Source organism: Manis pentadactyla, chromosome 17 (genome assembly GCF_030020395.1).
Source record: "Manis pentadactyla isolate mManPen7 chromosome 17, mManPen7.hap1, whole genome shotgun sequence".
NCBI lineage: Eukaryota > Metazoa > Chordata > Mammalia > Pholidota > Manidae > Manis > Manis pentadactyla.
The window spans coordinates 6,655,568-6,670,536 of NC_080035.1; the positions used below are offsets into that span (position 1 = coordinate 6,655,568).

Sequence of the window (14,969 nt, forward strand, 5' to 3'; positions counted from 1 at the left end):
TGGGTTAATTGAACATTCTAGGGTACCAGATATATTAAGGGATAGAGCACATAGCTTCTTTTCATATTTTTCTACTGTTATTTTTAAAGTCACAATCTCAAAATTAAATCATGTAAAAAATATTTCCAACCTGTTGGTGAAGAATGCCACCAATGGAAAATTCCTGTCACGTGTTTCTACAAAAACATTCTGTACCAAAAGATTTGGGCAACAACTATGCTGTTAAAAAAAAAAATTAAACACAGATGTTAGATATAGCACAAAGTTTAATGCTTTGTTCACTGAAGCATTAGAATCCCATTGTTTCCAATACCTCTCACTTGTTTTTGTTTCTTTCCTTTTTTTCTGCAAATATGTAAAATAGTAGGAACCCATTCAGAAAAGCCTTTTCTGACATTTGTAACTTGCTGGTAGAAATGCAAAGTAATACAAACCCCAATAGAAGGTAATTTGTCAATATTTATCATTATCATAAATGCATTTATCCTTTGATTCAGCAATTTCTTATCAGGGAATGTATTTTACAGATGCTTCTGTATGTCTATCTGTGTGTAGCATTGTTAAATGCTTAAAAACGTTAAGCATTGTTTTTAACAGTAAAAATTTGGAAAACAACCTGAATGTCTATCTATCTAAAAAGGGCCAATTAAATAAACATTGGTATATGCACATACTTCTATACAGCTATAAACAAAAACAAAAAGAATGAGGAGTTCTGTTTACTGACACGTAAAGATCTCCAGGGTATATTATTGTTAACTGGAAAAAAAAAAGGTGCAGGGTAGTGAACATGCTGTCTTTTATATAGGAGAGGGGAAGAAATAAGAACATATGTCTACATTTACTTGTATTTACATAAACACGAAAATAATAACACGATAGTAAAAATGAGAGTGGGGTGGAGGCATGGTGAGCGGGGCACAGTACTTCTCAAGGTTTTCTTTTTAATAAAACTAAGAAATTTTAAATGAAGAATATATAAAACTTGAGTTTTACATCATAGTCAAATTGGCCCTTAGAGTGAAAGGGGACATATGTAAGCAACTGATTTCTCTGCTAAATACAACCTTTACTTATCCTTGTTCCAAGGCTTCTAACATACTATTTTTTCCTATTGCTACCACTCCAGTATTGTTCTGTTGCCCATTAGCTGCCATTTCTACACATTCATCTATCACCAGATCCATAAAGGGATAAAATCCCCACAATATCTCTTGGACATGTCTGTCACCATGTAATTTCAGTAACTTCCTGTCCATACAATTTTCCGGTGAGCTGTACTCATGGTGCCTACTTGGCAACAAGCTTAGAGCTACCCTGAAATAAAATCCCATTTGGCTGTATATACATGTGTATTCAGTATTGCTTTTTATTTTATTTCAATTTTTAAATCATATGCATGTATCACCTATGTAGAAAAATAGTGAAAAAACGAAAAGCCCTGTTTTTACATTTTTCTCCACAAATAAGGCAGGGGCCCAGCTGGTGGGCTGACTGGGAGGGCTGAAATCAACCATATCCTTCTGGTGCAGCCACCATTCAAGCTAACTGACAGAAAAAGATCCCCAATCCTTCTTTAATGGCTCTTTTGACATATTTATGGCTCCTGAAATGTTTGGCAACAGTGTAAAAGTAGTCAGAGTGGAACAGAGAAAACAGTAGTTGGGTGATAGAACAAGGGAGGAGAGGATTTTATTCCCTGTTAACCAAGTATTGTCCTAAGTGGGAGAAAGAAAAAAAAAAAGTCAATTAAGAAGATTCAACTTACAAGGAAAAGTTCTTTAGTTTTAAAGATTTTCTGACTTAAGAGCATTTTCTGGTGGCAGTCAAATTAAATGTAAAATTATCACTGCACATACGTTTTAAACCCTTTAAAGGCTTGAAAGAGGTTTAAGCTTACCTTAAAGGTATTAAATGGAATGCCTGTAAGAATCACAAGCCATGTATGCTTCCTTTCCTTCACCTTTACTGTAAGAGAAAAGTCAAGGCTGCCCATCCCACTAATTCCACCCTCAGATTAAGAAGAAAAAACTAAGGCTGTATACAGGGTTCAGTGTGCTGGAGCAGACTTTCCAAAGGAAGTGCGGAGGGGATCAAAGTTCTCCTCCTTCCATGACTCTTCTTCACTCTTCCAGATGTGATAAGCAGGACAGAGTGGAGCCCAAAAAATAGGGGTATATACCAGGGCCTCACTCAATTCTCTTTCAGGTGGTTCAGGCTTCCATATGGCCCAGTTTGCTGAAGACAGGAGAGAGACTACATAGGCCCTGGGACTAGCAGTTGAAAGGGAATTTTCTTCCTCCCCTGGAGGATTCATAGGACTATATATGTTTTGAAAACCACTTGGGGTAGTAAGAGGCAGAATAGGATAGGAGTCTAATGGGAAAGCCACAATGTAACTCCAATTCCACCCTACAAAGGAGATATGACCAATAATACAAATTACCCCTCTCTTATCATGAAGATGACAGGAGTCATGTCAATTAACCTTAAAATGAGAGGAAACAAAAATACTTGTCTCTATAAATGAAAATAACTCTCATTATAAAAATCCTGAACATACACACAAACAGAAAATGACTATGGTTTGGGAATACAAAGGGAGAAAGTAAAATGCAATATTCTGATAAATGCACTGGTTTTCTGCACTGAATTACTCAAAACATACAGTAGGTAAAACATAAATACCTCCAACTGATTTTTTTGAATAGTCAGGTACATTTCTGAATAAGACCTAATGAATTATATAAGACTCAAAAGAGAAACTTATTCTATGTGTCCTATTGTTATTTTTTCATAAATAACAAATCTTGAAAACTTTTCAATAAACATAGATGATTTTCCTACTAACATTTCTTACAGTTTTCTTAAGCAAATGTTTACTTTGTGCTACTTTATATATACAATTCATTAATCCTCACAACATCCTATGAGACAGTTACTATGACCTCCATATTATAGAGATGGGAAATAAGGCAAAGAGAGGTCAAGTAACATACCTAAGGTCATACAACTGGCATTCTGATCCAGGTAGTCAGGCATTAAAAGTCTGTTAATCATATTTCCTCATGATTTTGTTAAGAGGCATAGAAAAAAAATTGTTTAGAAATGTGAATCTCAGCCCATATACTCACATTAAGGAAGCGGCCCACATTTCCTTCTTTTGTGGCATCCAATAAATACACATTCCCTTTATTGAGCTTCTTTAGAGAATCAGACGAAGTATTCGCAGTTTCACTTGCCAACTCTTTATCACAACAGACCCGCTGGTTTTGACATGCTGGAGATTTTTCCTCCTGGGGCTTTTGTATTTGAATTTTAAACCCCTTTACAGTATTGTGATTATCCAATGTGGTAGCTTGATTACCTCTGCCCTCTGATGGAGCTTCTCTACATTTAGTTATATTTATCACATTTGATTCAATCAGCAGATTGTCTTCAGAATCTTCAACTTCGTTTGAGTTTGCGTCCTCTAATAAACATGTTGGAAGGAATTGTTAGGAAATACACTTGGCTGAGCAATAGTGCTGAGATTAATAATACAAATTAAATGCTAATTGCTTTATTCATTGTTAATCCTTACAATGGGTTAAGGTATATAGTACTCCAATTTTACAGATGGAAACTTTGAGGCTCTGAGGACTTAAGGGATTCACCTGCCCCACCACAATGAAAAATGGGGTAACAAATCCAAGTATGTCCAGCTCCAAAGCCTGCCTTTAATGAATCTACATGTCGCTTCCTGTTACTAAATTTAATCTCTACTCCTCATAAACTAACTTACCTTTTTTTCAGCTTTGGAATCTGTATGTAGGTATATTCTAAACAGCTGTAACAGAGCAATGTTTAGGGAACCTAGACCTTTAAGACACCAAAGAAAGGCTTGAGAAGACCCGTGAGAGTCACCTTCTACAAGTCCCCATAGCAATAACTGTATTGCTGTGGGTTTTTGTACACATTAGTGTTTAATGTTTTTGTTAGATGACCATTCAATAATTACACTTTCACAAACAATAATACTTTAGAAGATGAACTGCTTAGTCACTTTTCTTAATCAATAATGGAAATATTCTTTTGAGAATATTCACAAGTATCAATGCATGCCAAATAGAAAAAAATTGAATCATTTATTTTTAAAGTCACTCGTGCCACTTAATTCTCAGTGTTGCAGAGAAATTACATTTCTCTAAAATTAATATTCTTGATTTATTCATTATTGTTACTGCCTTGTTGTTCCTACATGTACTCATATTTTAATCCTGGATAAGCTGTAAGCCATAACTGTACATAACTGATTTTTGTAGTGCCTGCTCTACATGTACAAGGTAGTGGTCAATGAAAATTACAAAGGAACCAAAAGCAATAGTACTCATATGGCTCACATGGAGTAAATGGAGAAGGAATCAGAATATGTCATCACAAAATATGCCTTTCTACATAGAATTATTTTGAGCTAAGGGCAATTAAACAGCAAATGCATGAAAAGCTCTCTGCCCTCTCCCTACCTGCCTAGAAGCAGGACATAAATTTACAAGATATCATTCATCCCACCAGGAAGGACCAAAGTTAGCCACTGGAGACAATTTTAGACCTTTTATCAGACTGGAGGCTGAACCAGAGGAATCTACATAACAAACTTTACCAACTAGCCTTTAACTACCATTGAATTCCCACAGATGTGCCTCCCCAGAATTTGCTACCCCTAGTGACTCAAGGTCCTTTTCCTCTATCTTGTTGCTAAGAATTTATTGTTCTTTGGATGAGATGCTAAGTTTGAGTTCCAAGGCACCTCTTTGAGTTTCTCATCTCAGTACTCCCAGGTGGTTACATGTTTGATGTAATATGTGATAATAAACTTCATTTCTCTCTTGTCAACCTGTCTTTTGTCACTTTCATTTACAGACCCCAGGCTGGACAACCTAAGATGAATAGAAGAAATTTTCCTTCCCTATGATGGTGAAATAATTAAAACACATCCCTTTTGTGACAAACTTTTTTTGTCAAAGAGCTGCCTTGCCTTCCCCAATCTCCATCCTTTAAGACCAGGTGGGGAGTTGGGGATGCAGATGCAAATGAGCTGAAAGGGAGAAAAGGCAATGGCTGGTCAGTTCTTCAAAAAGGGTCCTCTCTCAGTAATGTCTCCCCATTGAAATGCAGAAGTACCAAAGCCCAGGTTTGTCAGACTGTAATATTAACTATGGCAGGACTGGTAACACTGAAAGAGACAAACACTCAGGATAGCAACAGTTTCACTTCCTGTTGAGTATCCCTGCAGCAGCATGGGCTGGAATACTGTAGGAGAATGGTGTGTCTTTATTTTTAAAGGAGCCCCAAATAAAGAGTTAGGAAGTAGCTGTTTTGGACAATGCTTCCAAAGCCATAGATAACACTGTGGACTATGTGGACTCACTCCACTCCACTACTTCCTTCCAGGCAGCAGGTCACTGTTGGCATCTAGACCAGGGGTCGGCAAACTTCTCTAAGAGGCCTAAGTGTAAATATTTTAGGCTTTATGGGCTATATGATCTCTGACTACTCAGCTCTGCTGGTGTAGTATGAAAATAGAGTCAACATGTAAATGAGTATGGCTATGTTCCAATAAAATTTTATTTATGGACACTGAAATTACAATTCATACAATTTTCAAGTGTCATTAATACTATTAAACTTTTCATTTTTTTCCAGTTAGTTAAAAAGGTAAAAATCACCTTAGCTCATTGTCCATAGAGAGTGGACCAGATTTGGCCCACAAACCCATAGTTTGTCAACCTCGGATCTACAGACTATAACTTATAAAGAATGCAGCATGTGTGTTATGATGGAGTCTGAGAAAGTAAGTTATAGGTATTGAGCAAGGAAGACAAAAAGGCAGAAATAGCAGGCAATCACAGAGTGAAAGAGAGCTTACGTTTCATTTCCTTGGCTTTATGGTTCAGATATACTTGGATTGGTTTAAATCCATCATCATCTTCTGAGGTGACAGACTCTGAGGAAGCAAACTCCTTAAAAGAAAATAAATAAGATGCCTTTATTTTCTAGGTCAGTAAAAAGGGAACAGTTAATCCTCTTTCACAGTGTCAATCTTCAGAGGTTGTAGCTTTAGATTCGTTTTGAAAGCCTCAAAGCTAGTATCATGAGTCTTTGGCATGCTGGAGCCTTTTTGGTTATGTTCCACTTCTAGGCACTTTAGTAAGCCACAGCTATAAAGACTATAATGACTGTCAAGACATTCTTTAAACACTGAAATTCAAAATAATATTCAAATATATCTGCCTGTATCCCTTAATTCTGATATTAGATCATAAATTTGGTTTCAACTACAAGATGTGCAAAGATAAAAACACTCTGGCTAGTTTCCAGTTCAAAAAAAAGAAAACCTTAAAGGAGTTGCCCTGATGCATTGTAGACACTGCAGCCATTTTATTTTATTTTTCATTTTACTTATTAAGGTATCATTGATATATAATCTTATGAAGGTTTCACATGAGCACCATTGTGGCTACTACATTCAGTAAGTATATTATTGAGTCCCTCACAACCCCACTGCAGTCACTGTCCATCAACATAGTAAGAACTACAGCCATTTTAAATAGTAATGAGAACTTTTAATGCTTAGTACAATGCTTGGCACTCAACTAACTGTTCAATAAATGTTGATCATTGTTATTCATGTAAATGGTCAGAATTTGAGCACTTAGTTGGGTGTCAAGCATTGTATTACACAAAATTTCTGATGTTTATCTCATATACTCCTCTTAATTTTGAGACAGATACTATTATCCTCATTTTACAGATAAATGTAGACATGGAGATGTGACCCAGCTAGTAAGCAACTAAGCTGGACATCAAACAAAGACCTATGTGACCACACGGCCCAGTCTTTTCATAATTATGTGATACCAAGGAGGTGTCTAAGATATGTTACTAGGCAGAGGGCAAATATTTGCATACCACCTAAGGTGGTTTTTATTTTTCATCAACAAGGTTACTGTGAATTACCACTATACCTCCCTCTGTTCTTTTCCCTTCACGTTCCTCTGCTTCTAAGTTACAGTCTCTGATTAGTAATACTCTACATAATTCAGACTGAAAAATATACCTTCGTTAGGTAAAATGTTGCTTTCTGGAGGATCCTTTCATTAGGCTGCATCTCTTCTTTCTCCTGTACCTCAGAACCTTTCTCTTACTATATACCACAGTAAGTGTTCGAACACTTTACCTTCTACAAATTCCCAAAACTGGACAGTTCTCGGTCTCAGTGGAGCACACTCGTCAGATCATGATGAACATTCTCCTTATATATCTAAGCTGGGAACATGCCAACCACCACGGAGGATACTAAATAAATAAAACATGGTCCTAATACTTCAATGGTATGCCCATTACAAAACAATAAAGAAATCTTACACATTATTAATTAAAACAATGTGAACTACTAAGTAAAAGAAAGATGAGATAATGTTCTCAGAGGGTCCCCATCTACATTTTGCACTTACCATCTTTTTCCCATTGTGCTGAATAATGGCAGTCTTGGCTTTAAGACTTTTAATGACTGAGTGAGGCTGAATTCTTGAAATATTGTTACATTTCATTTCTCTGAAAAGCATGAAAAGCTATTCTTAAATCACTAAAAATTATCTTTATTGGACCTTTAAATATAGAAGTATCATTGTTACTTAAATATTCATTAGATATTAATCCAATAACATCTATGCCCATCTTGCCCTAGATGAAGTAAATATTACCATATTTTAAAGTCATTTTTGAAGTATGTTGAGAAAAATGAAGACAACTTATGAAAAATAAAACCTGAAAATAAAACTGTTTTAGAAAATAAAAAGAATTGCAAAAGTTACAACATCCACAAAGAACCTGATTGAAGTCATAAGGTTTTTAAAGAAAAAATTCCAGAAACGGAACACTAAGGAAATAAATTATGTGGGCTAGATTTTGAAATCTAAGTGTCCTAGATTTCTCAGTGTTAAATTTCCAACTGTGAAGCAAGTTGCTATATATATATATATATATATATGGGAGAGACACAGGAGTAGAGGGAAAAGTAAGAAAGAGAAAGACTGGGTTCCTAAGATCTTACTCACAGGACAGGTTTGTTAGTAGTATTACTGAACTCTGGAGGATGTTCTTTATTCTCAGCACTTCTAGGAGGTGTTCCTAATTCTAATGAGATTATTTCAACCTCACAATCTGCAACTTCTATTTTTCTCTTTTTTGAAAAAATATTTCTCATAGTCTCTTCTTTTCCATTTTCATAAACAGCATCAGGTTTCTTAGTGTTAGATCTGCTTAGTAATCTTCCTGCAAGAAAAAAGTAAACAAGTTTAATAAGACAAAAGGGAACATAACTGCTAAGCAACCAACAGGCCTCTCTATTACTAAAGAACCCTGTAAATGTACCTTTATTACTAGGATGAAGATAAACACACGAACTCATCCAGAAAATTACTATAAGGAATAATAAATAAAACACCAATAAGATTTTCATATCTTCCAGTATATGAAAAAATATAGGGAATCTAAAGACTTAGGAGAAAAAGATGGCAGACTATGGGAGGAGGACTAAAAATGGCAGCATGAGAGGTGAGACAGAGGCTTCCTCCTAAAACCACATATAATATGAAAATGCAATTAATACAACTAATCACGAAAGAGCAACAGGAAAGAGGGCTGCACCAGACTGCATACACCTGGAGAAAAGAATAAACCTCACAAAACATGGTAACATATCAAAGCCATGGCCTGAAGGACCCAAGCCCTTCCCCCATCCCAGCTCACCAGAGGGAGGAAGAGAAACAGAGCTGGAAGGGAGTGGAGGCCTGGGACTGCTGAACACCTAGCTCTGGAGATCTGCTCTAGGAGCACACACCTACATTACATGGTGCTCTCATGATCAGTGGAGTTAGAAAGCTAAGACAGGCAGAATACCTTGAGAGACTGAGATTCCAGCCGCTTGAGGAAAACAGGGATCCAAATCTGGCTGCTCTGGGACAAAAGAAAGGTGAGCAGTCTGAGAGACTTCCTAAAAGTGAGAAGAAAGCTAAAGGGGCAAGGATTGCACAAAGCTTACTGCTTAGGAGAAAGGACAGGTAGACAAAATTGTCCAGGTGCACTATGCAGAGCAGGTTGGGAACTTTCATGATCTTAGGCGCTCCAGCCCACTGGCTGGCTATGCAGCTCCAAGGCCCACTCTCCATGATATGTAGCCTGCTGTGCCTTCCTCCCGCACAGCCCGCACCTGGCTCGCAAACTGGCAAACGCTTCCTCAGCAGCGTTAGGCCAGCCAGAAGGAAGTGCTGATGAGAGTAGCTACGAACACAAAGCACAGAGGCTTATACCTGTGTTCTTTGCCCAGTGGTTCTGGCAGTGGGCACAGGCATGGCAGCCAGAAAGCAGGAAACAGCTCCTTCCTCCCCCGAGGTATGAACACCACTCCCCTGCAACCCCCAACATTGCTCCAGGGGCTGAGCAACACAAGAGAGTAGAGCTTTTGGGCACTAGAGGGAGCCACATACAAATATGAAACATCAGAGGAATCTGGTTCAAAACAAATTATAAATACACCAAAGAAAGATTCAAATGAAGTCAACCTCATGAATCTTCCTGAAAGAGATTTCAAAATAAAAATCATAAACATGCTCATGGAGGTACAGAAAAATATTCAAGAACTCAGGAATGAATTCTGGTCGGCGATCCAATCATCACAGAATACAGTATCAGAAATGAAACATACAATGGAAGGATTTAATAGCAGATTAGATACAGTGGAGAAGATGATAAATGAAACAGAAATTAGAGAAGACGAATACAAAGGAACAGAGGCACAGAGAGAAACCTGTAAGGTTACAGGTCAGAAGGGAGGGCTTGATATATTTAATGCCATGAAGCAGAAGGGCCTGGAACCAAGATTACTTTATCCAGCAAGATTATCATTTAAATTTGAAGGCGGGATTAAACAATTTCCAGATAAGCTAAAGCTGAGAGAGTTCACCTCCCACATACCGACTCTACAGTGTATTTTGGAGGGACTGCTATAGATGGAAGTGTTCCTAAGGTTTAATAGTTATCACCAGAGGAAATAAAACCACACTAAAGGAAGCAGAACAGTTAATTACTAAACAAATGAAAAATTAAATCAACAACCCCCAAAGTCAGTCAAGGGATAGACAAAGAGTACAGAATATGATAACTAATATATGAAGAATGGAGGAGGAAGAAAAAGGAGGACAAAAAAAGAACCTTTAGATTGTGTTTGTAATGGCATACTAAGTGAGTTAAGTTAGACTCTTAGACAGTAAGGAAGTTAACCTTGAACCTTTGGTAAATGAAACTAACGCCTGCAATGGCAATAAATACATACCTATCGATAAACACCAGAAATGTAAAGGGTCTGAATGCATCAATCAAAAGACATAGAGTCACTGAATGGATAAAAAACAAGACCCATCTATTAAGGATAAAAAAAAAAAAAAATTCCCTGGACACACACAAAAAAAACAAAAAAAACCCCACAAGACCTGTCTATATGCTGCCTACAAGAGACTCACTGCAAACCCAAAGACATACTGGGTTGTGAAGGGATGGGAAAAGATATTTCATGCAACTAATAGGGAGCAAATATCAGGAGCTGCAGTACTTATATCAGACAAAAAAAGACTTCAAAACAAAGACAGTCACAAGAGACAAAGGACATTACATAATGATAAAGGGGTCAATCCAACAAGAAGATATAAAACCATTATAAATATCTATGTACCCAACACAGGAGCACCTATGTATGTGAAACAAATACTAACAGAATTAAACGGGGAAATACAATGCAATGCATTCATTCTAAGAGACTTCAACAGAACACACACTCCAAAGGACAGATCAACCAGACAGAAAATAAGGACACAGAGGCACTGAACAACACATTAGAACAGATGGACCTAACAGACATCTACAGAACACTTCACCCAGAAGCAGCAGAATACACATTCTTCTCAAGTGCACATGGAACATTCTCAAGAACAGATCATACAAATCCTTGGTAAATTAAAAAAGATTGAAATTGTACCAATCAGTTTCTCAGACTACAAAGATATGAACCTAGAAATACCCCACAAACACATGGAGGCTTCACAACATGCTCCTAAATAACCAATGGATCAATGACCAAATAAAAACAGAGATCAAGCAATATGTGGAGACAAATGACAACAATAATTCAACACTACAAAATCTGTGGGATGCAGTGAAGGCCGTGCTAAGAGGAAAGTATATTGCAATACAGGTCTACCTCAGGAAAGAAGAACATTCCCATATGAACAGTCTAAACTCACGATTAACGAAACTAGAAAAAGAAAAAATGAGGCCCAAAGTCAGTAGAAGGACAGATGATTAGAGCATAAATAAATAAAATTAAGAAGAATAAAATAGAAAGAATCAATGAAAGCAGGAGCTGGGTTTTGAGAAAATAAACAAAACAGATAAACCCCTAGGCAGACTTATCAAGAAAAAAAGAGAGTCTACACACATAAACAGAATCAGAAATGAGAGAGGAAAAATCACTACAAACAACACAGAAATACACAGAATTATTAGAGAATACTACTCAAAATTGTATGGTAACAAACTGAATAACCTAGAAGAAATGGACAACCTTCTAGAAAAATAGAACCTTCCAAGGCTGACCCAGAAAGAAACAGAAAATCTGAACAGCCCAATTACCAGCAACGAAATTGAACTGGTAATCAAAAAACTACCAAAGAACCAAACTCCTGGACAAGATGGCTTCACTACTGAATTTTATCAAACATTTAGTGAAGACCTAATACCCATCCTCCTTAAAGTTTTCCAAAATGTAGAAGAGGGGGAAATACTTCCAAACTCATTCTACGAGGCCAACACCACAATAATACCAAAACCAGGCAAAGACACCACAAAAAAAGAAAATTAGAGACCAATATCCCTAATGAACATAGATACAAAAAACCTCAACAAAATATTAGCAAACTGAATTCAAAAATATATTAAAAAAATCATCCACCACGATAAGTAGGATTTATTACAGGGATGGAAGGACAGCACAATATTAGAAAATCCACCAACATCATACACATGAAGAAAAAGGAGAACCACATAATCATTTCTATCAATGCTGAAATAGCATTTGACAAAATTCAACATATTCATGATAAAAAATCTCAACAAAATGGGTACAGAGGGCAAGTACCTCAACATAATAAAGGCGATATATGACAAACCCATAGCCAATACCGTAATTAACAGCAAGAAGTTGAAAACCTTTCTTTAAGATTGGGGATACCCACTATCTCCACTTTCATTCAACATAGTTCTGGAGGTCCTCGCCACAGCAATTAGACAACACAAGGAAATAAAGGGCATCTAGATTGGTAAGTAAGAAGTTAAACCATCACTGTTTGCAGATGACATGATATTGTACATGGAAAAACCCTAAAGACTTCACTCCAAAACTACTAGATCTAATGTTTGAATTCAGCAAACTGGCAGGATACAAAATTAATACACAGAAATCTGTTGCATTCCTATACACTAATGATGAACTAGGAGAAGGAGAAATCAGAAAAACAGTTCCATTCACAATTGCATCAAAAAGAATAAAATACCAAGGAATAAACCTAACCAAGGAAGTGAAAGATCTATACTCTAAAAACTACAAGACACTCATGAGAGAAATTAAAGAAGATACCAATAAATGGAAACACATCCCGTGCTCATGGATAGGAAGAATTAATATTGTTAAAATGGCCATGCTGCCTAAAGCAATCTACACATTCAATGCAATTCCTATCAAAATACCAACAGCATTCTTCAATGATCTAGAGCAAATCATTTAAAAATTCATATGGAACCACAAAAGACCCCAAATAGCCAAAGCAATCCTGAGAAGGAAGAATAAAGCTGGGGGGATTTTGCTCCCCAACTTCAAGCTCTATTACAATTAAATAGTAAAAAGTAATCAAGACAATTTGGTACTGGCACAAGAACAGAACAACAGACCAATGGAACAGACTAGAGAGCCCAGATATAACCCAAGAATTTATGGTTAATTAATATATGATAAAGGAGCCATGGACATACAATAGGGAAATGACAGCTACTTCAACAACTGATGTTGGCAAAACTGGACATATATATGTAAGAGAATGAAATTGGATTATTTTTTAACCTCATACACAAAACTGAACTTGAAATGGATCAAAGACCTGAATGTAATTTATGAAACCATAATACTCTTAGAAGACAACATAGGCAAAAATCTCCTGAATATATACATGAGTAACTTCTTCCTGAACAAATCTCGAGCAAGGAAAACAAAAGCAAAAATGAACACATGGGACTACATCAAACTAAAAAGCTTCTGTACGGCAAAGCACACCATCAACAGAACAAAAAGGCATCCTACAATATGGGAGAATATATTTGTAAATGACATATCCAACAAGGGGTTAACATCCAAAATATATAAGGAACTCACATGCCTCAACATCCAAAAACCAAATAACCCGATTAAAAAATGGGCAGAGGATGTGAAAAGACCATTCTCCAAAGAAAAAATTCAGATGGCCAACAGGCACATGAAAAGATGCTCTATATCACTAATCATCAGGGAAATGCAAATTAAAACCACAAGGAGATATCACCTCACACCAGTAAGGATCGCCAGCATCAAAAAAGACTAAGAACAACAAATGCTGGCGAGGATGCAGAGAAAGGGGAATCATCCTACATTGCTGGTGGGAATGTAAGCTAGTTCAACCATTGTGGAACGCAATCTGGAGGTTCCTCAAAAAAATACCATTTGACCCAGGAATCCCACTTCTCAGAATTTACCCCAAGTATACAAGTTCTCAGATTCAAAAAGACATATGCACCCCTATGTTTATCGCAGCACTATTTACAATATCCAAGATATGGAAGCAACCTAAGTGTCCATCAAGTAGATAAATGGATAAAGAAGATGTGGTACGTATACACAATGGAATACTATTCAGCCATAAGAAAGAAACAAATCCTACCATTTGCAACAACATGGATGGAGCTGGAGGATATTATGTTCAGTGAAATAAACCAGGCAGAGAAAGACAAGTGCCAAATGATTTCCCTCATTTTGGAGTATAACAACAAAGCAAAACTGAAGGAGCAAAACAGCAGCAGACTCACAGACTCCAAGAAGGGGCTAGCGGTTATCAAAGGAGAGGGTGGGTGGGGATGGAGGGTGAAGGGGAGTGAGGGGTTTTATGTTTAGTACACATGGTGTGAGGGGTCATGGGGAATATAGTGTAGCACAGAGAAGGTAAATAGTGAATCTGTGGCTTATTACTACACTGATGGACAGTGACTGCAGTGGGGTATGGTTGGGGACTTGATAATATGGATAAATATAGTAACTACATTGTTTTTTCATGTGAAACTTTCATAAGAGTGTATATCAATAATACCTTAAAAAAACAAAAAGATGCCAGAGTAGGAAAGCAAGGTGAAAACCTCCTCCCTAAAACACATAAAGGATGAAAGTACTACAAAATAACTAACCCAGAAAACAACCTGAAGACTGCAGAACAGAGCATCTACGCCTGGGGAGAAGAGGACCACATAGAAAAGACAGATTGGCAGAGCTTCCATGGAGCAGGACCCAAGCCCTCCTTCCCCTATCCCAGCCCACAGGCAGGAAGAAGAGGAACAGAATGGAGTTGGGATAGGAGCCCAGGAACTCAGCACACCTGCCCCTGAAGACCTCCTCTGGGAATGCAAGTCCACATTACACTGGGTCCTGGTGATTAGCGGGGCTAAACACCAGGGACAGGTGGGCCACTCTGGGAGGTTGAGACCCCAGCCACTTGTGGAGTACAGGCATGTTCCACCGCTCCTGAGACCCAAAGCAGAGGCAGCAATCTGAAAGACTTGCCAGTAGCGGGAGAGGTACC

At 37.3% G+C, this 14,969-nt stretch overlaps 2 protein-coding genes across 4 annotated transcripts in view; both read right to left on the bottom strand.

The window, feature by feature from the left end:
- The window catches only part of SETDB2 (SET domain bifurcated histone lysine methyltransferase 2), a 74,912-nt gene that overhangs the window by 5,502 nt on the left and 54,441 nt on the right, over positions 1-14,969 (bottom strand). For 2 of the 3 annotated variants that reach the window (XM_036904218.2, XM_036904208.2), the window contains 5 exons: positions 8,100-8,316; positions 7,497-7,596; positions 5,909-6,002; positions 3,135-3,472; positions 131-219 (listed from right to left, as the gene is read on the bottom strand). In XM_036904218.2, the coding sequence (XP_036760113.1) occupies positions 131-219; positions 3,135-3,472; positions 5,909-6,002; positions 7,497-7,596; positions 8,100-8,316 (838 nt within the window). The remainder of the gene's footprint in view (positions 1-130; positions 220-3,134; positions 3,473-5,908; positions 6,003-7,496; positions 7,597-8,099; positions 8,317-14,969) is intronic. The other variant, XM_036904226.2, reaches the window with a different exon arrangement.
- On the bottom strand, positions 213-3,109 carry LOC118922056 (small nuclear ribonucleoprotein G-like). The gene has a single exon (XM_036904344.2). It carries the CDS (start codon positions 1,332-1,334, stop codon positions 1,074-1,076), a length of 261 nt encoding a protein of 86 aa, XP_036760239.1. The 5' UTR covers positions 1,335-3,109; the 3' UTR covers positions 213-1,073.

Bases quoted from the DNA above. Each gene is read 5' to 3' on its own strand.
- LOC118922056 (XM_036904344.2), bottom strand. From the start codon at position 1,334: ATGGGATTTTATTTCAGGGTAGCTCTAAGCTTGTTGCCAAGTAGGCAC.